Source organism: Daphnia pulicaria, chromosome 6 (genome assembly GCF_021234035.1).
Source record: "Daphnia pulicaria isolate SC F1-1A chromosome 6, SC_F0-13Bv2, whole genome shotgun sequence".
Lineage (NCBI taxonomy): Eukaryota > Metazoa > Arthropoda > Branchiopoda > Diplostraca > Daphniidae > Daphnia > Daphnia pulicaria.
The window spans coordinates 19,747,568-19,771,747 of record NC_060918.1 but is presented as its reverse complement, the minus strand read 5'-3'; the positions used below and the strand labels follow the sequence as shown (position 1 = coordinate 19,771,747).

Below are 24,180 nucleotides of genomic sequence, written 5' to 3'. Positions count from 1 at the left end.
GACACTACCTGTGTTAGTGGAATATACATTACAACTGAATACTACAGGAAATGGATCTACTTTTTTCCAACTCGGTGGAACAGCATCGGTGTTGACCATGAGCAATATTATTACTAATTCTTTTGTTGTTACGATGATTCCTGGTGCAACCATGGCGGTATATTATTATGATAATAATGCGGTAACCATACAAACAACATATTCACGTATTGCTGTTGTCGTTCTACAAGTGGGACGTTCCACTGGTTCTACTGGTCCCACTGGTCCCACTGGTTCTGCTGGTTCTACTGGTTCTACTGGTACTACTGGTTCTATTGGTGCTATTACATGGAATGTAACGGGTTCTACAGGAATAGTGGTAATCCATTAACATATTCTGCTGGATTTGTTGGTGTTGGACAGGGACCAACGAGAACAAATACTTTTTTTCAGGCTAATTTTGGGACAACTGCCGCAACAGGTGGAACTGGATTATCTGTGCCACAATATCAACTTGATGTAGCAGGAAGAATTCGTAGTGCTGTACATCAGTTTATGGATAACTCAACACAGATTACTGCAACACCTGCATTGGATTATGGAACATTTGGACAGAACTGGGTATCATATACTACAGGACTTAATTGTCAAGGATTTGCTATGTCTGCTAACGGCCAGTATCAATTAGTAACGCATTATGCCACTCCTGTCATTGTATCAAACAATTATGGTGTAAGCTGGACACCAGTAATACCAAATGGTCTATTAAACTATATTGGTGGAGCCATGTCAGCATCAGGGCAATATCAGATAATAGGTGTACTTAATGCAGAAAGTAATATATATATATCTTCTACCTATGGTCTATCATGAACACGAGTTACTTCACCAACAGTTAGATGGTATGGATCATGTGTATCTGCATCTGGACAATATAAGACTGCTACACAAGCAAATGTAGGTGGAACTACAAGTTACATTTGGTATTCTACAAATTATGGTGTAACATGGACACAATCTAATTCAGTCTCTGGATACTATACATCTGTATGTTGTTCTGCTTCTGGACAGTATCAGACAGCAACCATGTTTTATGCACCTGTAACAAAAAACAGGAACAAAATTTTTATATATATCAACAGATTATGGCCAAACGTGGACTCAAGTAAGTGGTTTATCAGGTATTACATTTGAAAGTGTATGTTGTTCTGCCTCTGGACAATATCAAACAGCTGTCTCATGGGGTGGTGTTATTTATTATTCAAGTAATTATGGTGTATCATGGGCAACATCAAACAGTATTTCATCGCCAAATTGGAATTGTGTATGTTTTTCTGCTTCAGGATAGTATCAAGTTGCAACAATTAACACTGTAGGTACTACATTGATTTATTATTCTACTACGTATGGTACAACATGGTCCTCTGCTACCATTCCAAGTAATCCATGGACATTTTGTGCTATGTCAGCAAATAGACAGTATATTGGATCATGTACTTCTAGTGAAGTTGTGATTGAGTCTGTCACTCGATTGCCATCGGTGTATACGAGTGGAAATGCGATTGTTGCAGGGAATGTAGTCTGAGTAGTTGGGACATCAAGTTCTTCACAGAAACTATATATTTATGGTGCAACCAATCCGCAGATCATTATGGGTAATTCTACCTATCCTACTGCATTACAAATTCCTATTGCATCAAGTGCAGGGGCATATTCAAATTTTGCTGCGGCAGGAGATACAGTGATCAATACATTGTCTGGAAATTTAATCTTACAGACGGGTGCAGGTAATAGTGGAATTTATATTAATACAAGTAATAATATAGGAATTGGAATATCAAATCGAGGTGCATTAGTACAAATCACCAATCCTACAGTAGCAATAACATATGTAACTCAGCCAACCCTCAGTATTTCAGATGGACCTGTTGATAATGGACCAACCTATGGTATGGTTAATTTGACACGACCTTCCAATGTAACAGACAATAAAGGTCATATTGCTTTTATTCGTGCTGGTTCTCTTATTACATCAATTGGATATTTACAACGGTCAAATACAATAGTTATGTACCGTTACGTAAGGGGTAATATCACCTCATAGAAAATCTCCCAATAGAGCAAGCTCACCCAATCATTCTGCCACTAGACGAGGTAGAAGATCGCCTAATCGGTCTGACACTAGACGTGGTATGAGATCTCCTATGAGATCTAGTAGAAGATCACCTGGTAGAAGATCGCCTGATAGAAGATCACCGAATCGTTCTGCCACTAGACGTGGTAGATCACCTGGTAGAAAATCTCCTAGTAGATCGAGATCATCTACTAGAAAATCTGCAAACAAACCATAAGTTAACACAGTTCTAACACAGTTCTAACCTAGTTCTAACATAATCCTCGTCTAATAATTGCAAAAGCAATACGCGCTCCGGAGTGACCTATTGCTGTTGAATCTGGAAATCCACCTTTTCCCAAATCATCTTCATCTGCATGTACAATGATAGAACGTCCCCATAAGTCTCGGACAGAAGTATTTTTAACAGTATAAGTTTGTGTACATTTCTTGTGTTTCATTTCAATGTTTCCTAGATCACGTGTATGACGTTGTTTCGAAGTATAAGATCCATGTGTATGCTTCCCCACATCATAATGCTCACAAGCACCCTTACAGCCTTCGCCACGTAAATCTCCTGCTTTATGAATATGGAACCCATGTTTTACTTTTGGTAGCTCGGTAAATGTTGCTTTTATTCGTACACCCTGTCTACAATTCAAAATGACCATATCACCTTCTACTGCTCCGTGAAACACTGCAACAGCAGCTGTTTTTTCTTTTTTCGCTTTTCTAGTCTTATTCATTTATCTAGTACATAGATCTTAATTTTCTGTGTACTATGATTAATTTTTCAAATATTCTGTCCTGCTGACGTAATAATATCCATATTCAGTGCCCAAATGGGTGGGACAGTTTCAATATCTTTTAATCTCTGTATCACGGTAGTATTACCATCTTCTACCAATAAGCGATTAGCTGTATGTGCTGCACAGAATCTGGAATGATAATAGATTGGTTTTCTGCAAAAGACAGTAAGAGCATCTTTCTGAACATAGGCTTGACAGACACCTTCTTCTGCATCTTGTAATACAACTTTAATGGTATCTGCAGAAGGCATAACACGCCTCTGTAATTCTATTGGGTTTACTTCTAGGACTTTTGCAAGTTCTTCAATGTATTTTTTTTTATTGTGCTAACAGAACTGCTTTAAAATTCTCCCATAACATACGAGGAACTTTGTAGTTCTGTTTGATAGGCGTATCATTCATTTCAATTGTAATTGTCTCCTTTATATATATCATTCTGTATTTTCAATTTTTATGATATAGTTGTTATGATCTGTACTGTATACGATGTTTATACTGCTTTCTATGGGTACGCTTCTTATCGGCACGTTTCTTATGGGTACGCTTCTTATCAGTATGCTTTGTATACCTACGTTTTTTGTATGGTTTATATTTGGAAGATCGTACTGTTTTAAATTAGTTATTTTGGTTATTATATGAGCTATTATAGGAACTATTATATGAGTTTATATTATTATAAGACTTGTTATCATATGAGTTGTTATATGGACTATTGTTATACGATTTAGTATATGACTTATTATATGACTTGTTATTATATGACTTGTTATTATATGAATTATTATAGGACATAGGAGATTTTTTTACAGATCTCTTTCGTTTACGTGTCATAAGTTTACGAGATGTAATGTGAGGTATGACTCGTTTTCGATAATTAGGTGTCTTACCTTTTTTAGCAGATTCTTCTAGTAGATTATTTGTATTCATATTATTATTAGTCATTCCATTTTGACCTATTGCATTGTGTCCCATTGCATTGTGTCCCATTGTTGTAAAAAAATCAACAACTGTTTGTTGAATGGATGGATTACGTGATGGAAAAAAGTATAAACGAATATAATATGTTTCTGAGTTTCCTACATTATCCTTATCACATAACATAAAATGAACTCTGTTGGAAATCATATTCAATCCAGATATTGAATGTACATATCTTCTTAATGATGAACCCTATAAGTGTAATCTGTAATCATATATGTTGTATTGTAACAGCCACCAAATGGCGCTGATTGTGAAGGTGAGGCTACCTATCTATAGTCTTCTTCGGTTGCTGTTTAGTAACACCTTCACTCTGACTTGACAGTTCTGATTTACAATGGACGTGTTTTTGTATCTCCTCGAATACTTCATACAAGTTTAAACACTATCAGCACTTTGTTAATTCTCTTACTTCAACAAACTCTACCCTCTTCCTGTCCATATGTAACTTTACCTGTATGACCAATGGGAATGAGTCGCACATCTGCATGGCTTTTCATTTCATCATAGAGTACATTTAATTGTATTTTTGCCATGGCATTTTTAAGGCAGTATCATCTTCTTCATTTTTAAATTGAAAATGGTATTGCTTTTTTACACGGGGTTCAACACGGGACAGAATATGGTTAATCTGAGATGAACTCAATGTTTTCTCCAAATATACTGTTTCTGGTTTTGTTAAGGTTTCATCATATGATTCTTCTTGTTCATCTTCCTCTTCTTCTGGTATCTCTGGTAATTCATTCATTGGTACATTATTATTTAATTTATTATTATTATTATTATTATTAGGTACTACATTGGGTGTATTATTTTTCATTGATATATTATTTTTATATACGACTTCGTTATTGGGTACTTCGTTTGAAGGTACTCCGTTATTAGGTACTTCGTTTAAAGGTACTTTGTTGGACATAGATGCAGCTGCCTGTATATCATTCATTGATTTTCCATCAATTGTTATTTTTTCCATAGGTGTATCTACATCATCTTCATATACAACCTCTTCTTCCATCATATCTTTATTTGACATCCTATTCTATGTGTACATTTTGTATATAGAATAGTATACACTCTTAGTAATGTTTCGTAGATCAGTTCCACCTGTTCAAAGTCCATCCAATGGAAAATGGGGTCCTGCCTTATGGAAAATCCTTCACAGTGCATGTGAACAAATTTGATCACAACAACTTAAAAACTTCCACAGGAAGAATCACGAATTTGGATCGGACTACTTCAAAGTCTACGATATTCTCTTCCCTGTCCACAATGTAAAAAACATTATACCGCTTATTGGAATGCTCATCTGATCCGATCAGTAACAAAAGAAAACATTCGTACATGGTTGTTTCAACTTCACAATGAAGTCAATCAACGACTAGGAAAAGAATCATTTCCTATTGAAAAATATACAGAATACGAACCAATCTTTCACTTTAAAGAATATTTTACATTAGTACAACAACATATGACATTAGCCATACGACAAGGTACATGCTCCCATATCGATATTCAACGAACCATCCGATTCCTTATTGAAATGAAGTGTTTTTATGATTTTTTTTGAATGTGTTATACACATAGATGGTTATTATCGGATCACACGATTTCTGTGCATGTGTTGCTAAAGATGAATGCATGTGCATCTGTTGGCTATGGGCCCAAACCCAAGATATTTCCTTGAAAGATCAATTTGCATTAGGTGTTCGTCTATTTGATCTCCGTTATCGTATGGATAATAATACATACTATTTGAGTCATACGTTCAGCACAAATTATAGAGTTGAACATGCCATTACTGAACTCATCAAATGTGCAGTAGAAGCCAATGAATACATTTACATTCGGTTGAAACGCGACAGTTCTTCTCCTGCACTTCCCTCCTTGGGATCTTTTTTTACATCTATTCTTCTCCATGACATTCCTGTTACAACATTTATGATAGAATATGATGGATCCACCTTATGGCAATATATTACTGGAAAACCAGATCGTCAATATATTGTTCCGTATTCCGATAATGATACATTACGTGATCATCATGTTCCATCACAATGGGTATTTCTTCAATTATTTGATACAGTAGAAACATGGGAATGTAGTAGCATTGACAGTGCTGCTCAACGTATTCAATTAAAGCCGTTCCATAACAATGGACTACCAAAGGCCATTTTTATTGATTTTAGTGGCGTCTATCCTCCATAAATGATATTTGATTATTTATGGGAAGAGATTGAAAATGACATCATGATGTGTATTCATAATAATGTCATTCGGTGTATCATGGTAAATCATACTAATGCAAATACGATTAAATTGCTACGTGGTTCTTAAGGCATAGGGTACATGTTGTGCTAAAAGCACAACACTAGCTATACCTTATGGCATATGTACACAAGCAACAGGTACATTCTTTGTAGCATCTTTACCTAATAATCGATTTGCAATACCAAACAAATCCGATAAACGATTCTCACACACTAAACTAAGTAGATAATACCATGCTCCACCACCTACTAAAAAGATACTCGATACAATAAATCCAATAACCATTGTAAAGGCCGTTGCAGTGAATCATTCACAATTTGAAGTTAATTGAAACATAATAACACATATTAATACTAATACGATTGCAAGAAGTGACATAAATGCCTGTGTTTTACGTGCAGACACCTTACCTGATGTAGAATCGTCCATTGGACCATCTACATTCGGATAAATGTACAACAATTGAAATGCATTGAATCCCATGTATCCAAAGAAAAACAGAACCATTGCAAGCAATTCCGAAACAACACGCACTTCTTTTGTTGCAGGAGCATTTGCCATTGTTCGAAATGGACTTGATAAACGACACATATCAGTAGATAATACGCTAAATGGATTATTTGGTACTAATGCTGTAACTGTATTGATCACCCATGCAACAAATGGTGCTGCAAATAAGAATCCAAGAAGAAAAAATAACATAGCATAATTTGAAGTAAATAACCCAATAATAAGCATTGATCCACCAATGGTTAGTGGTAATGTGGTAACACCTCCTTTTAAAAAAAACTTTACATCGGATATAATATCTTTCAATGTCGTTTCTATATCCATACTTCATCCATCTACAGTCCCCTCCATAAGTATGGGATCACCCCGCGCCGTTCCATAAGGCGGCGTGTATTTTTCTAGTTGGTTTTTCGGGTGGTAAAAAGTGAAAAAATGACATAAATTCACAAAACTTGGAATTTATGTCATTTCACCTCTTTTGTTTTGTCTGAATTTTTTTCAGATTTTTTCGTTCATGGGATAGGCCTCTAAAAGTGGCTCCGAAAGTATCGGATCACTCCGACGCCAACCATGTTATCTTATGACCCGAACTTGTTTTTCACATAGCTTTTTATATATTTAATTTTTAAGAAGGAATTTTTATTTTCAAACCGTGTATACACTACCCTTTCATAAACTAACTGTGAGTTTTGCATAATGATCCGAATTTTTTTCGAATTTTCCCAGATTTATTCGTTTCCCGAGTTTCTGAAATCAGAGACTGCAGAAGACTTCATTTACGGTTTACAACCTCTATCAGCTGGCGTAGGCAGGAAAATTAGTGTCGTTTTTATACGCCCCTTAAGTAAAAAAGGTAGCAGAGCGCCAGTGGTGTATAGAAACCACACTAATTTTCCTGCCTACGCCAGCTGATAGAGGTTGTAAACCGTAAATGAAGTCTTCTGCAGTCTCTGATTTCAGAAACTCGGGAAACGAATAAATCTGGGAAAATTCGAAAAAAATTCGGATCATTATGCAAAACTCACAGTTAGTTTATGAAAGGGTAGTGTATACACGGTTTGAAAATAAAAATTCCTTCTTAAAAATTAAATATATAAAAAGCTATGTGAAAAACAAGTTCGGGTCATAAGATAACATGGTTGGCGTCGGAGTGATCCGATACTTTCGGAGCCACTTTTAGAGGCCTATCCCATGAACGAAAAAATCTGAAAAAAATTCAGACAAAACAAAAGAGGTAAAATGACATAAATTCCAAGTTTTGTGAATTTATGTCATTTTTTCACTTTTTACCACCCGAAAAACCAACTAGAAAAATACACGCCGCCTTATGGAACGGCGCGGGGTGATCCCATACTTATGGAGGGGACTGTATATCCTACTTTGAACAAACATAAATAGTCTCACCCTCTTTATTTTTAGAAACAATCATAGGAAGCCCTAAAAATTGATTGCTTCTACCGTAAAAAACATTGTATTTAGTTTAAAAAACAGAAAACCACATGCAATTGCTGCGAAGAATGCAATCATTAATTCTGTCGGTGCATCACAGAATGCTAAACGAACAATAAAAAAGGTAACAAGTACACCAATAATAAACATACAGGACAAAAAGGAACGACCTTCCCATTGTGGTCCCATTGTTTTCATGGTATCTTCAAATTCCCTTGTTGATAGACCTAGATAGGTTGCAATTGCAGTAATGGAAAAGAATGAATACGATGGATATTGATGCAATGGTGCCATTTGCTGTACATCTGTTCGCGGTATTTTATATCCCGCAAAGCATTTTATGTCTTTATGTCCGGACTCACCCGTTGTTTGAGTAAACATCCATGATAAAAACTTATGCGACAGAATAAGCTCCACAATAAAAATAGCAAATACTCCAAATGATTTATTGAGTGTAATAAAATAAAGAAGAAATGATCAAAATAATACAGATTCTGGCATTAATGCTCCAAGTTGTAGAATTGTACCAATTATCACACTCCATAGATCGGCCATCTCTATTTCTATTATATAGATCTAAAGCATTATTACGAATATAATATGTAGTACTTCATGGGTATCCCTTCTTATTATAAAAAACTAATTCACAGTGTGCATGGATTAGTATCTTCTCACGCACATCCTGTCGCATGGCTCTTTATGGATTTTAATTGTTTAATTTATCACTGTATTCCTGCCATTGATCCGTTACACTTTACAGAGGCTGCGCTCATTGCAGAAGTAGTTCGGTATACGAAAGAAGTTGTGAAGGAAGTTGCACCTCAGACAGGTGTATACATTGACATTGATGGTGTGGTACTGATGGCAAAGATGCGTACATTGTTCATTTGATGATACCAGTGGAAATTCATATAAAGGACAATGTACAAATGGAATCCCGCATGGTCAAGGACCCTTTACAACGGATGATGGAACATTTACGGGCATATTTAATGGATTTGTATTAACCGGTACATTTACAGTAACAGCAAATCAAGATGCTGGTACATATACAGGAGAATGTGTGCATGGAACATATCATGGCCAAGGTACACTTGTAACCAATGAATTTACCTATGTTGGAGGATTTAAGGAGTCTGTACCAGATGGACATGGGACAGTTACCTATAAAGAAGGTTCAGTACGTGTTAGTAAATTCAGAAATGGACGAGCCTATGGTGCAGGAACAATTTCCTATCCTGATGGAAGAGTGGATACCTATCGACAATGTAAAGCAGATGGATCAACTGGTAAACTAACGGTTGTTGCTGATGGAACAAAATCATCACCAACAAAAAAAGCATCACCGAAAAAGTCTGTACGAAAAACAAAGAAAAATAATAATGCCGCTCGTCCATAATATATCGGTTTTGATCAAATCACATATCGTCTTTCTTCAAATTATACATCGTCTTTTCAAAGATATGTTAGATAACATATCGTCTTTTCAAATTATATATCGTCTTTTCAATGGCGTTATCACAATATCCATTGTAGGTAATACAATTGCATCCGTGATGGTTGTTCCCATACATACATTATCTAGTAGAACACGTTTCAGTGCCAATCGGCACGGTTTCATAAAGTGTATATTTGCATACTTTTGCAATGTCATGGTCTCACCAGCATGTAAAAGTCCTTGGCCATGCGATTTCATCTTTTCATCTTTAGACCATTCATCAGGAATATCATCGGGAAATATCATATCATACAGATCATAGAATGCGGTTTGCGCATCATCTGATACCCACTTTCCATTGCGTTGGTATTCTTGCAATACATCATCCCAGAAGGGACATCCTTTTATTCCTTTCTCAATATCATATAAACCATTTACATGATATTGAGTACATAATGTTGCACCTCGGCGTGTTCCATACAATGCCAAAGACGGAATACTGTAACGTCGTGCTGCCTTTCTTCCTACAGGTATGCTATAACTACGACTAGAAATTGTCCGTTCCTGAAAGGATGCGACCCGTTTACTATCGGATAAACACAGCATGAGAACTTCACAGCATTGAATGATTATATCATACGAATCGGATTTGTATCCGAGTAGGTCTTCATATCGTTCCAAGATATCAGTATTCTCGTAATACAGACCATACATTGTGGATCTTTCTGGATATGGCCCAAGCACTTCGGGCTTTTCCTTGGTATAAGGCACGGTATAAATATAATAGGTTTGGATCAGTTGTTTGAATAAAGGGAGGTGTTTTAGGTGTGACGCGGTCTACTGTTGGAGTAAGAAGAATGGCAACCAATGAATTATCCCATTCTGCGTAACTACTTAATTGTATGGTGGATTTCATAATCATTTTATCAGTTACAGTCTGTGAAGCCAATGTGTGTGCGTCAAGAAGCCATCGTAAATAGAAAGGGACACGCTGTAGGATCCAGGATTCAAAGAGAGTGGAAATGGCTTCACTGCTGTATCCGCTGATGCAGCATTCGTTGCACCAGAATTCCGTTTCCCATAGATCACGACGGTTAGTGCAATAATATAATGTGGATAGTACTTCATCGGATTCATAGAAATGTCGTGTTAATGGCATTGTAAATTATATATGTAATGAATCATTCAATTTGTTATCCAATGTTTCACGTTTTCGTAGCATTTGAATCAATAATTGGGATTCTTTAGAGCGATGCCAAAACGTTGTACGATTCTCTCTGTCTAACAATAATTGATTAACAGTATATAAGGTAAGCCATTCTATCTTACGATTTTCTTTAAATAAATCCAATATATGATTGAGATCTACCCAGCCGACGGCTGCAATTGTACTCATTACTCTATCTACTATTCATTTGCTTTATATATAAAATTGATTAGATCATTATTATATAATAGTAACAAAGAATGTGCCCCCGTTGTCATCCCGCACGTAATGAGCATATCATTGGTGTATTTCAGAATTCATTACGCGAACCCTTATTTGATGGATGAAACATGACGTCATTTTATTATGTATTATTCGCGGTAGAAGGACGTAACGGAGATGATGCCCACAATCTTGCAGTACAATTGATTGAACTATTCTATGCGTGGTCTACTACACAAAAGCAACTTCGGTTTGGGTTTCCTGATATCATTGCCATTCGTAAACAGATTGATACTGCAAAAGATTTGTTTAGACAATGTACGTGCCAAATGGAAGAAAAAATACAGTGCCAGACGGAAGAATAAATGGAGTACCAAACAATCAAGAATATAAAAACAGAATAAAATAGTATGATAAAGGAGGTAAACGATGCCATCAAATAATGCAGACGAAATTGTTCCACGTCTTTGGCTTGGCAATGTCCGAGCTTCTGTGGATGAAGGCTTTTTACATGATTGAAATATTCAAGTTGTATTTAATTGTACCAAAAATCTACCATTTTCTTTTATGGTTCCTGTTCGATATCGTATTCCTGTAGATGATAATTTACAAGAAGAGGAAATACGTAATATGGCATTGTGGTCAGTAGAGATTGCTCATAAAATTATGAGTGAATATAATAAAGGTAAAACGATCTTGGTGCATTGTATGGCAGGAATGCAACGGAGTGCAGCAGCAGTTGCATTCTTTTTAATTGCAAATAATCGGATGAAGATGGAGGATGCAATGACATATATTAGGCAACGGCGACCGATTGCATTTACACCAGGTGCAAACTTTGAGGATTCGATTCGCTATTTTACAAAGGAATGGCAAACAAATATTTTACCGCATGTGAGGTATATTTAAAAATCTTTTTGCCGCACTTTTTTTTAAAAAGTGCTTATGTAAAGAATAGTAGATAATTGTAGGCAATGCGAATTGCATACGTCATTCTAACATGTGAATCCTAATGGAATACACGAGTTGTATGGCAGCGTGAAACCTGGTAGAAGATATCTATTATCTAGGGCATATTCATGATCCTACGCAGCGTATCTATCACTGGACTGCAAAGGATGATCATGAATCACAATCACAGAAAGTCATTGATTTCTTTATGAATATGACACTTGAATTATATGATTATATGATTATATTTGATGATGATATCTATGTATTTCATGATCGTATGCAGCAATTAGTAATAACCAATGATCCAACCACCATGACATCCATTGGAAATGTACATCATCCACCAACCTTTGATTTTTTCTATAGTGGTGCAGGAATTGTCCTAACAAGTACACTTTATAAGGAACTGTATTCCTATGTACATTTGCACCCAGAAGTAGTACATCCTAATGCAGATGTATGTATTGGTACATGGATTAATGCATTATCCTATGTACATATTGTACATCATGAGCAATTTCACAGCGATTATTACAATTCTGTAACTTATCGAATTACAGATGCAATTACATTTCATCATGTTAAAAAGGAGGAACAATACAGAGAACTCCATATGAGAATCGGTGTTGCCATCCCATGTTTTGTAAAGCATATTTCACACTGTCTGCGATTATTGGATGCGCTTGAACATCAGACTCGTCGTCCAGATGAAGTTGTAGTAAGCTGTAGTTCAACAACTGATTTTCCTGTTGTATCCTATTCCTATCCCATTCGTATCTTGATAACAGATAAGAAACAGAATGCATCTACCAATAGTAATTGTGCTGCAAAACAATTACAGACAGATATTTTCTGTTTTTTTAATGCAGATGATGAGATGCATCCACAACGATTGGAATTGATTGGGAAGAGTATGGGTAACACCGATATTCTTCTTCGTAGTTTCTTTCAAGACAGAGAGCATTCACAGCCCTATTCTGTCATTGATCCATTGGATTATACGATTATGCATAATGTACTGCGTCAAGCTCCAAGCGGATGTATTATGCTTGATGGTATACAGCGAATACGTCATGGTCAAGTTTCTGTTACAAAAATGGTGTATCAACAAGTTCAGTTTCCTGAAGAACCTGAATATGAAGTTAGAGAAGACTGTGTATTTTATTTTCGAGTATTTAGTCTACCAACAATAAGATCAATCTATCTAACCTATCCATTATCAAAATATAGTCCGAGCTGGACGTGTGTTACAGAAAAAAGCAAAACATAAAAAAAATGAATTATTAAAAAGTAGAATAAGGGGGAGAGGGGCTATTTCAGACGGGGCTATTCCGGACAACCGCCTTATCGCCCTGATATAAATCCATTACGGAAATAATTTTTTACCAAGTGATGCATAACCATGTTAGGTACTGGCATGCCAAAGTTGGTAAAAAAATAATAATTAGTTTTAGAGTAATGTAAGAAAATCTTGTTTTTCCAATACAAAAAAATTGTGTTCTGCTTTAATTTTGACTTTGAACATTTAAAAAATTCTAAATCTAGTTTATCTATATATTACTGAAATGCCCATTCAATTCTCTTTTAAAGTTTAAAATTTTTTAAAATTTTTTGTTGTCTCGTTTATTCACAATTAACGAGAATGGGAATGCTATATTGGCGGGGTTATTCCGGACGAAAATTTTTTGATTTTTTGGCCTGCTAAGCCCCTCCTTTAGGGTGGAGCCTAATTTCGCTTTTAACAAAAAACGTGATGCGGAATATTCCGTGATTGACAAAAATCGTCAAGTGAAAAGTGACAAGTGTTCTAAAGCTGTGTTGGACGAATTGATTTCTTTATACAGATAGAATAAGACGAGCTCATTGTTGAAAGATGGCACAGTGGCCTATCTCTACCTCACAGAAAGAGGAACGAATGGATTTTTCTTCAAAGCTTCGTGAAAAGCCAGTTACATTTTGGTTGTCAAAAGTTTACGTCAACGAACATCGCTACAAGTATACTTAATTCTATTTATTTTATTCAAATACATACTTTTAAATTAATCGATTTAATATTATGCCAGGTTTGATTGCAAAGGAGTAATATCTTCATATTTTGGTACTCAACGAACCAATATACCATGCAGGGTTTCCGTGGTTGGTTGCATCTCACAACCAAATGAGGATGGATGCAATCTTATTCGTAAAGTTCAAACCCGGATTGACTCCCAGCAATATATTAATTTTCTCTTGGAGGTGATGGCATCTTACCCAACAGTGGAGCCCATTACAGTCGTTCACAATAAGTAGCCTATTGTTTATTGGAAAAATTCATGTTCATTTAATATAAAACAATTCTTATCGTTTTAGATATCCAGTTTATAGCAGTCTCAAAGTTACTAAATGGCTCGGAGAAAATCCAAGAATGTCTGTTCTGGATAGCTGGCCACCAGCTAGTGGTGATTTGATGCCAATGGATGCAGTGTTCTCAAAAATCTTGACAGAGTTCGACGAACAAGAAATGCGTGTACACAGTGAAAAAGATCTTTATGAAGAAATCAAAAACACATTTGTTTCTTTAACTGAAAAAGATGGTTATGTAAAGTCTATTATTTCCCAAATTCCAATTAAGTTGCAAAAGATTTTGTTGAAGAAAGGTGAGTCAGTGTGAGTCACCGATTGAAACATTAATTGATTTCTTGATCAGGGAAATAAAAACACAAGAGATGTTATCTCGATTAATGGTGTTGTATTGAAACCTTCTTTGTTATCTTTTTCACGAAAACAAACACTAAAAGACATGGTTAAGGTTAACGACTTCATACATTAGTTATTCTGCTTTGCTTTACTGCTCGAGTTATTCTTTCCCTTCTTGGGACAACTGGATCATTACGTGGTTCACTCGGAAGGTACTCTTCTTCTTCTACTAGATTGATTGGTGGCACATTTTCCTTATCGTACCGCAGCACTCTGGAGGTTCTGTTCTTTCCCTGCGGTGGATTCGAAACTGCAAGTGTCGTTTCCCAGTTTTGATCCTGAAAATTATATAAGTAATACAGTTAACAAAGAAAGGCATCATTGGTTTGAAAAATATAACAAATAAAAGTTTTGATTACCTCTTCCACATTGTTTACTTTGTTTGATTTCCTTTTTCCACCAACTGCTTTTGCTTTTGTTGCTTTGGCTAACTTCCGATTCTCTGCTGCTTTTAGCTTGCGCTCCTTTTATTCATGTTCCTCTCGAATTCGTTTCATTTCTGGAGAGCTGGTCAAACAACGTGATGCCCCAAGTCGTTTATTTCGATTGGAATTTCTTGGCCCATTTTGTGCGACTTGTGGCAATTGGAGAATATCGTGTGGACGAAAAGAATGAGGCTCGCGAAATGATACTGGAGTAGTTAGCAGTAGTTGAGGGTTTGGCTGGTTAGGCAAACTTGAGGTAGGAGAAGACATTTCATTAATTGTTGAGGGTGACCCAGTTGACGTTGTTCTTTCTTGTTCCGTCTGAATTATTGGCGTAGGACTAGATGACGTAATTTCAGAAGAACGACTTTCTTGTAGCTGAGAAACGGGTGAAACATTTATTGGACTCAACGTCAACTGTCCAGCTGATGAAACTGTCAATAAATAATGACTCTTTGGAGGATCTTGTGTTGCCATTGTGGTATGCTGTTGAGTTATAGAAGGCGGCATCTCAAATCGCAATGTTTGGTTTACTATTAATTGTAAAAAGGGATTTTAGTTTAATAACGTTGCTTGTCATTAGAATACATTTAAACTTACCTTAGATGGGAAGATGCTGGATAGTATTACTAATAGTAAGACCATTTTGACGAGAATTAACCTTAGTTGGCGCTGTAGGTATAATGTAGTAAAGTCGACATTAATTTATAAACATAGGAGTAAATGTAATGGAACAACTTGCATACCTGGAAAATTAGTTACTAACGAAGGAGCATACATGCTGTCAGGAATGGCATTACGATTAAAAGGGAATAAACCTGTTGCCTTGAACCCTTTTTAAATATTTTTCTCAGTGAATGCGCGTTGAAGAGCAGGTTTTGAAAGAAGAGGGATTTCATAAATTGAAATGCGTTGACCTGGATGTTCCCTCATCCAATCCGAGTGACTATCTGCAAGATTGGACTTAAATGGGCCAAATGTAGTTCTATCCAATGGTTGTGAAGCATGAGAAGTATGAGGGGGCAATGTTTGAAGAATTATGCCATTTTCTTTGGCGAAAATACAAATCGAATAACCCATATGGCTGATGTGGTTATCGAGGAACAACAATATAGGCTTTTCTTTACTACTTTTAACTTGTGAATGAAAATGTTTTAGAGCTTTAAAAAAGTTTTCCTCTGTCATCCATCCTGAAGAGTGGGCTAGTGCAATAAAACCTTCTGGCAAGTTTTTCATTTTCTCGCTAACTTTCTTACGTGGAAAAACAAAAACACCACCGAATAACTTTCCAGCAGCATTTACGAAGGGCAACATTGTTACGTTTACACCTCTTTCTTGAGAAGTCATTTGATGAACCTGAAATTATTAAATATGTTAATCTTTAGAAAAGAAAAACAAATTGAACGAGAAATAATACCTGGTGAGTGCCTTTCTGTGCAATTACTTTGGCTGGTTCAACTACAGTTGGGTTATTCGTCTCATCTGTATTGAAAACTGAATCTGCATCAAACTTGTGCGTCACATATTGCTCATCCACCTTCAACACGGTCATTACGACTTTTTTTAAATGCAGCTGCCCTAGCCTGGCTCGTTGCTTCAGGTTTACGAATTGACAGCCTCTGGTTTCGTTTTAGAAAACTAGTGAACCAATCTTTTCCAGCTGTTTTCTTTTGCACCCAAGTTGGAGGGACTGGGATACCATTAAAAACAGCATAAGAGTACACGAGAAGTTTCAGCTTTTTGGGTGTCAGGCCATGGCTTCTTAGTTGTGATGCAATCAAGTAATCTGTTAATTCTTTCTCGTGTGTTGGTTTGAGCACTTGTAGATGGTGAAATGTTGGTTTAATTTTGGTATCAGGTGGTAGGTTTGAAAAGTCTGGAAACCGTTTCGAATAATCACAAAGTGTGCTTTTTGGAATACCACTTGTTTTAGCAACTTCTCTTAATGATTTATCACTAGTTTTAATCAAAAGTAATGCAGAAACTATCTCAGCATCAGTAGTTGGTGGTTTATCCTTTTTATCTTGTAGACACGAATCATTTTCACAATGAAATTATTGAATTTAGTTGTTATGCTACACAGAATATTAGAACCCGCCGTTCTGACACTATAACTTCTGCTACTATAGGCTCCTCCCCCTTTTTGCGGGTTCTGCTAAACAAAACAACATAAAAACGGAAAACAACCTTTTACTATACTGTCTTTCATTTCTTTTAATTTCTTTTAATTCCTTTACTTTATGGTAACATAAAAGTTATACCATCAAAATGGAAATGAAATTCCGGTTCCGGAACTATTTTAAATATATTTATTCGTAAACTGTCCGAAAAAGCCTCTTCGGTCGGGTAAAACCGGACAAAAAGGCAATGAAACTAAAACGTTTATATGAAAGCCATTTATTAACAAAAACAGTTTGTAAAATAAGTTTTTAAAAGTAGAAAAGCTAGGCTACATTTTGGTCCAAAAAGAAATACTTATATTTGCTTGCATTTCAAGAAATATCTACTAGAACACAGTTGGAAAAATGTTGTCCGGAATAGCCCCACTCCCCCCTATAAACTATAACATTGTATAGTACATTATATAACCTTATGTCACAATTTCCTACATTGTATGGGACGGCTACGAATGGTGAAATCAAGCAATGGTCTATTGAAGTGGTGGAAACCATGGGATCTATTTATATTCGAACATTGCATGGGTATGAAGGTGGTAAACTACAACAAAATGAGAAAACAATTTTAAAAGGGAAAAATATTGGGCGATCAAATGAAACAACTCCATTGCAACAGGCTATTTCAGAAGCACAAAGTACATGGCAGAAGAAACGAGATGAGAAATATGCTCCGCAATCCAAAGATGCTGCAACTGCATCTAATGCATCCATTGTTAGAGCAACTACCGTTACTACAAGGAATGCACCAACAGATGATACCGCTCCCAGTCCAATGTTGGCGCATGATTATAACAAGCGTGGTAGAAGTATATTGTTTCCTTGTTATATTCAGCCAAAACTGGATGGAGCTCGAATGGTAGCTATTCCTGGAAACGGACTCTTCTCTCGTAATCGAAAAGCATATCCTCACTTGGAACATATTCGAGAAGAAATTGACTTATTATCTGCAAATATTATTCTGGATGGTGAATTATACAGTGATACACTTACATTTCAAGAGATTATGGGGCTTGTGAAGAATGAAACACTTCAACCAAAACAAGAACAGATCAAGTTTCATGTGTGTGGTATGATTAATGATCAAAACTTTCAAGATCGATGTATTACATTACGATGGCATTTCAAAGAATATAATTTTCAGCACCTGGTCTTAGTAAAAACAGAATACTGTGAATCAGAGAATAAAATGAAAGAGAAACATGCACAATATGTTGCAGATGGCTATGAAGGAATTATGCTACGAAACATGACGGGTTTATACTCGAATGCTCGATCGGTTCATTTACAGAAATACAAGGAGTTCTTAGATGAAGAATGTAAGATTGTTGGGTTAAAGGAGGGAGAATGGGAGATGGTGTAGAAAAGGGATGTGTTGTTTGGATCTGCCAGACAGAAGAAGGAAAAGAATTTGCCTGTCGCCCACGTGGTACACGAGAGGAACGGCAACAATTATTTGAATCAGGTGATAACTATATTGGTAAAATGTTAACGGTGCGGTATCAAGAGAAGACAGATGATGGATTGTTACGGTTTCCTGTGGGGATTGCAATTAGAGATTATGAGTAAGCAGCGCTTTTTAAGAACTTGTTAAAAAAAGCCTGGCAAAAATGCGGCACCTTTGCTGCCACCGAGTTAGTAAGAATAGTAATATAATCATTAATACAAAATAAAAATTGAAGTACTGATTTCTTTTCTTTCTGCTCTTACCAACAAGTTAGAGAAACAATGGCTGCAATTGACCCAAATTACATGGATGATGATATGGTAATTACTCCACTTGCCGCGATTGCAACGGATACCATTGAACCAAAGTCTATGCTTCGTGTAATTGTAAACAGTGAACGGTATACTGCTGTAATCATGAAGGATGGTCGTGTCTTAGAAGTAAAAGGACCGCGTCCTTCTAAAACTTATGATACACCAATTTTGTGGGCAGAATCATTACATGCTCCATTGGAACAGGGGTCGAATTCTGAACTTCTCACTTGACTTTGAAAAAAAACTTGACTTAACCGATCAAACTTGACTTGGCTTAGTCAAGTATTCAACTTGAAATTCGAACTTGAAATTGTAAGTCTAAGTAGAATTCTGAAACCAAAAGCGATGCTGACTTAGCCAAGTTAAAAATTAAAACTCGACTTGGCAGAAGAAGTACTCGACTTGGCAAAAGAAGGGGGAGGAGTTTAATGAACCAATAGAAATAGTCCTTTCATGGCAGATAGGTATCATAGCAGACGAAAAAACACAGCCTTGTGTGACAATTTTTTTACTTTTCCCACCGGTGTGGACTTGTGTTCATCTCAATTAAAAGAAATGGCTACTAAAACAGTAAATAACTCTGTTTCGATTCAATCTAAAAATGCAAGAAATACAGTTAGTCGTCTTGCTTCAGCATCGGTCGGCAAGAAGAAACGAGAGACGTGGACTGATGGTGAAACTGAATCGTTGCTCTCTCATGCCATCATTAACAAGGTAAAAATCTAGTTTATTTGACTGCATCAATTCAAACTAAACAGAGTTATTTATTATAGGATTCCATTGCTGGATCTTTCAGTGCTCTTGTGACAAAGGAAACTCGCAAGCAAGCTTGGGTGCTTATTACAGAGTGCATTGTGTTGGAACATCCCGATTGTCCACCAAAACTTCCTGATGCTGTGAAGAAGAAGTTTGGCAATTTTGAGCAAAAAGCCCGTCAGATCATTCACAATCATAAAGCTGGATTGAGCGAGACAGGTAGCCTCTCCATTTCACTCAACACTCTAATTATAATAGCTATTTTATAGCCATGTTCCATTTCCATATCAACAGGTGGTGGCCCATCAACTGCCCCATTGAATCCTTTGTACCAAAAGTATTGGGATGAATACTTGGGCATTGACAATCCTTGTGTCACATCAACCATAGAGGTATGTATCTCAGACTCAATTCCTAAATCAAGTGTGATAAATATTGACTATTTTAATAATTTATTGCATAACAGGGCGCGATTGACACCGAAGCAGTTGATGAATTGCTCACCGGGCAAGAAAGGGATTTGATTCAGCACTTCTTGGGCAGGGAGCCAAATGAAAGTCACAATACTGACCTTTTTCAAAGGACTGATGAGTCGTCGGAGGATAACAGGTATAAATTATTTATTCAGCAACGATTTCTCAACACAATTTTTACATCCATTGATTCGTTTTAGCCAGTTTTTGGGTGAGCAGAGTAACGATGGAGATGAGACAGGATTATCTGCTGATGATGAAAGAGGAGAACTTCGTCTATCTTTTGACAACGCTCTTTCCAACTCTACGCCAGAAGACTCTTTGACTTTACGGGCCCCAAAGAATACGCAAAAGCGTCCATCAAGTGCCATGGCTGTTTATTCCGGTGGCCGAACGACCCCTGCAGCTGAATCGTCCCTTCATTCTATTTTAAATAACAGTTCCAAGCGCAATTCCAAAACCCTCAGGGAGACCAAGAAAACTACGCAATTCAAGCTTTGTACTACAAGTGAGACGGCTGGCCACGCCCGCATGATGGAGACACGCTTGCGACTACTCTCTGCTGCCATGGAGGTGCGTAACAAGTTAAACAATCCAATGACTGCTGCCGAAATCCCAAAAGACTTACAAGACATTATCTTTGATCCTTACGAAAACATTTGAACCTCATGATTGTCTATTTTGTTCTCGGTTTGTGTGCAAATACAATTAATGCTAGGTACGTGCTTGTTGTTGTTGTCTCACGAAGTCGATCAAATCGGCTTAGCGGTAGCACTACAGCAGTTCTGATTTTAACAGGATGTGAATACCAAGATAATTTACTCCACTACCTCTCGGGTGTTTGAAAATCGATCGTTGTACGTGAATATAATTGAATATATAGGATCAGTATGGAACAAAATGAGTCGGGCAAATTGGACTTGCAGAATTTCAACGTCATTCGTCTAGCTTCTTATCGAACGGCTGTCAAATTCCGTTTCATTCAGCGAAGAACTTATTGTAACACATTCATTTATTCCTAAAATATTTTCTAGTTGAATTCACTTGGTTGTTATTATCTCTTCAGTGCACCTTATCGATGTGTGGTATTTAATTTAGGCCTTCAGCGAAAATGGATTGAATTCGGTGGAGCCCTACACACCTATGACTCTCAGTCGACTTTGATAAACACCCTGTATGTTCATTTAAATAAACGGGTCCCAATTGGGCAACAGCTTCATGTTGATCCTGCGACCATGTATCTTATCAAGTTGATTTTGTATTGGCAAGATCAACAAAACAAAACAAAAATCAATAGTTGAATAAATTTTGAGCAATTCTTTGTCTTTTAGCACTGCCCAACTGACGAGCTCAGACATCAGAAACAGACTGGGCAGGATGGCAGTGAGCGACTTCGTCATCTATTTCATCCAACTCTGGATCATCAAGAGGCATTTTCCGGTCAATCGCTATGTTGTGTAAGACACAACAAGCAACCGTAATCCTGCAATGATATTAAGATGATTAAATAAATGTGTATAATAAATATGACTGAAAAATGTGACTTAAGATGAGCACATACCAAGATGCCTTTGTGGGGCTCATTCTAATCTCGCCGTGCAGCAAATTAAAGCGCTTTTTTAGCACTCCAAATGCCCTCTCGATTGTGCATCTAGTTGACTTGTGAGAGCGATTGAATCGAACCTGTTAAAATTAGACATTAATTTATTGGGAAAGGATGAAAATCAAATTATTATTGAGTTATACCTCATATGGCTGAATAGGATTGGAATAAGGAGTAAGCAGGAAGGTGGTGTTGGAATATCCACTGTCTCCCAACAGAAAAGGCTCTCCAAATTGGCCAGACTCAAACTTCTTGCCAATTATACTGCCTTTAAATATTGTGGAATCATGGCAAGACCCTGGTTTTGTTGCACAAACACTGAGAAAACGATGATTGGCATCACAAATAGCCTGAATATGAGATGAAGAATAGTCAAAACAACATATAAGAATCTAAATTAAGGCCACAAATTTACCTGAACATTCAGAGAATGATAGTTCTTGCGGTTGACATAATTTTTTTCGTGATTTTGGGGCCTCACAATCCTTATGTGCGTGCCGTCTATAAAGCCAACAACACCAGCCATCCGAGCGATCTCATAAAAATCTCTTTTCAACTGTCAAAATAAAAAAATCAATTAGTAAACATAAGCCTTCAATTATGTCATAAACAACAATAACGTACCGTAAGAAGGTCAGCTGGAAATGCTATCTTTTTTTTTGATATCATAGCCAGTGCCAATGAAATAATGGATATTGAGCGACAAACTGATGATTGGCTGTAGCGTAACACATTGCCAACCACACTTTGAAAGGTGCCTGTGGCATAGAATTGCAGTGTTACTAATAGCATGTCAATTGGCTCCAGGTTCCGCTTAGCTTTGGTCTTTCGCTTGGGCAAGAGGTGAACAATTAAGCCTATTGGGAGAGATGCATGATGAATCATTAAAAAACCACAAAGATAATTAAGCATACACAAATTATGTAATACTTAGAATAATTTCAATTGATGCCCGGTCAAATCTGAAAGTCTTGATCAACTTTTCTTCCTCAAAGTAGGTGAAGATGTCCTTGCGAGTGTTGTAAAACGGGATTAACTTGCTCCTACGATATGTTCTCACTTGTTTTGCGTATGCTTCGTCTTCTTCTTCATTACTTGACTCTGAGCTACTTTCATTGTCCGTAATATAGGCTAAATCGTTTAAAAAATCACCAATAAAATTGTTCTCAATGTCCATTTTCGCAGTAGAAAGCTAGAGACAACTAGCAGCAGACATAAAAAATGGCAATTTTGACAGCGGACGTTGCCATATCATTTAATAGAATTCACCTCTTTTTACCGCTCTTAAGTCAGAAAATCCAAGCCAAGATACGTCCCGAAGTACCTTGGCTTGAGATTAAGTTTCACACTCGACTTTGACATTTTTAAGTTCAAGTCGCTTACTTGACTTGAAAAATTTTGTTCGGAATCACACTTGGATATTCAAGTCAGAAAATCACTAAAGTCAAGTTCAAAAAGCCGACTTAAGTCAATTTTCAAGTCAAGTTTCATGTTCAGAATTCTACCCCAGGTCATTGTATCGGGATCCACCGAAGTACCAAACAACGAAGTAGTTAATGACTTAGTTAATGAAGTTAAAGTTAATGAAAAACCTAACGCCACTAAAGGAAAGAAAGCTAAAAAAAACTGTTAAACCGAAAAAAAAGAAAACCCACATGTATGCGATGTACCCAAAAGCATTGAAGTGGCTGCACGATGGATGCGTCATGTTCACGCCATGATAGTAGAAGCAGAGGTTCCAAATACACCGCAAATTATTGATCATTATAATGAATTGGTGGCGTACTTGCGAACACAGTCAGGTGCAATCTGGACAAATACTCCCATGGCTTCGGTTCGTTATTCAACAGGAATTGAAGTTGCATCGAATACATACAGTATTCAAAGCATTTATCTGTATTATGATCAAACTACTCCCTTTCCACGACGTGAACAAATTTGCAGTCGTATCATGGAACTCTATACACCTATTGGTTTGATAGGCAATGGTACTTCGGAGGCTCGCAAGGAAAGCCAGGTATCTATTTGCACTTAAAAAAAAACGCCAAAAAATACAATAATCGTTTTTATAATGAAGTAAAGAAAAAGTAAGGCATACGCTATCGAAGATGGTAAAAAACTATTCTGTATGCTTTTATAATGTATTATACTACTAGTTTGTAAAAATATATTATAGATTGATAATACATTTTTGCATAAGAATAGTATAATGTGTTATAAAAGCATATCAGAATAGTTTTGCGCACTTTTATTTTACTTCGTTATAAAAAGTGCTAAAAAGCATTCTGCAATCCCTGCAGCAGCTAGACGTTGAAGAACTTGGGA

At 36.6% G+C, this 24,180-nt stretch overlaps 3 protein-coding genes and 1 long non-coding RNA gene across 4 annotated transcripts; 3 read left to right on the top strand and 1 right to left on the bottom strand.

Annotated features, from left to right (window-relative positions):
- The first annotated feature begins 4,135 nt into the window (after positions 1-4,135).
- LOC124341908 lies at positions 4,136-5,449 on the top strand. Its single transcript, XR_006918667.1, has 3 exons — positions 4,136-4,614; positions 4,672-4,779; positions 4,855-5,449. It is a non-coding gene; the product is annotated as an uncharacterized LOC124341908 (long non-coding RNA).
- An 8,270-nt stretch (positions 5,450-13,719) lies between these two features.
- LOC124341903 lies at positions 13,720-14,648 on the top strand. Its single transcript, XM_046794860.1, has 3 exons — positions 13,720-13,922; positions 13,991-14,212; positions 14,277-14,648. The coding sequence occupies exons 1-3, from the start codon at positions 13,801-13,803 to the stop codon at positions 14,575-14,577; spliced, it is 645 nt and encodes a 214-aa protein (XP_046650816.1). The 5' UTR covers positions 13,720-13,800; the 3' UTR covers positions 14,578-14,648.
- Positions 14,649-19,570: 4,922 nt separating this feature from the next.
- LOC124342178 lies at positions 19,571-20,915 on the top strand. Its single transcript, XM_046795143.1, has 5 exons — positions 19,571-19,737; positions 19,797-19,998; positions 20,074-20,171; positions 20,246-20,388; positions 20,453-20,915. The coding sequence occupies exons 1-5, from the start codon at positions 19,579-19,581 to the stop codon at positions 20,913-20,915; spliced, it is 1,065 nt and encodes a 354-aa protein (XP_046651099.1). The 5' UTR covers positions 19,571-19,578.
- A 652-nt stretch (positions 20,916-21,567) lies between these two features.
- LOC124341956 (putative nuclease HARBI1) lies at positions 21,568-23,042 on the bottom strand. The gene is made up of 6 exons (XM_046794916.1): positions 22,786-23,042; positions 22,480-22,712; positions 22,271-22,411; positions 21,999-22,205; positions 21,814-21,935; positions 21,568-21,735 (listed from the first exon to the last, which is right to left on the bottom strand). The coding sequence occupies exons 1-6, from the start codon at positions 23,030-23,032 to the stop codon at positions 21,603-21,605; spliced, it is 1,083 nt and encodes a 360-aa protein (XP_046650872.1). The 5' UTR covers positions 23,033-23,042; the 3' UTR covers positions 21,568-21,602.
- Positions 23,043-24,180: the final 1,138 nt, after the last annotated feature.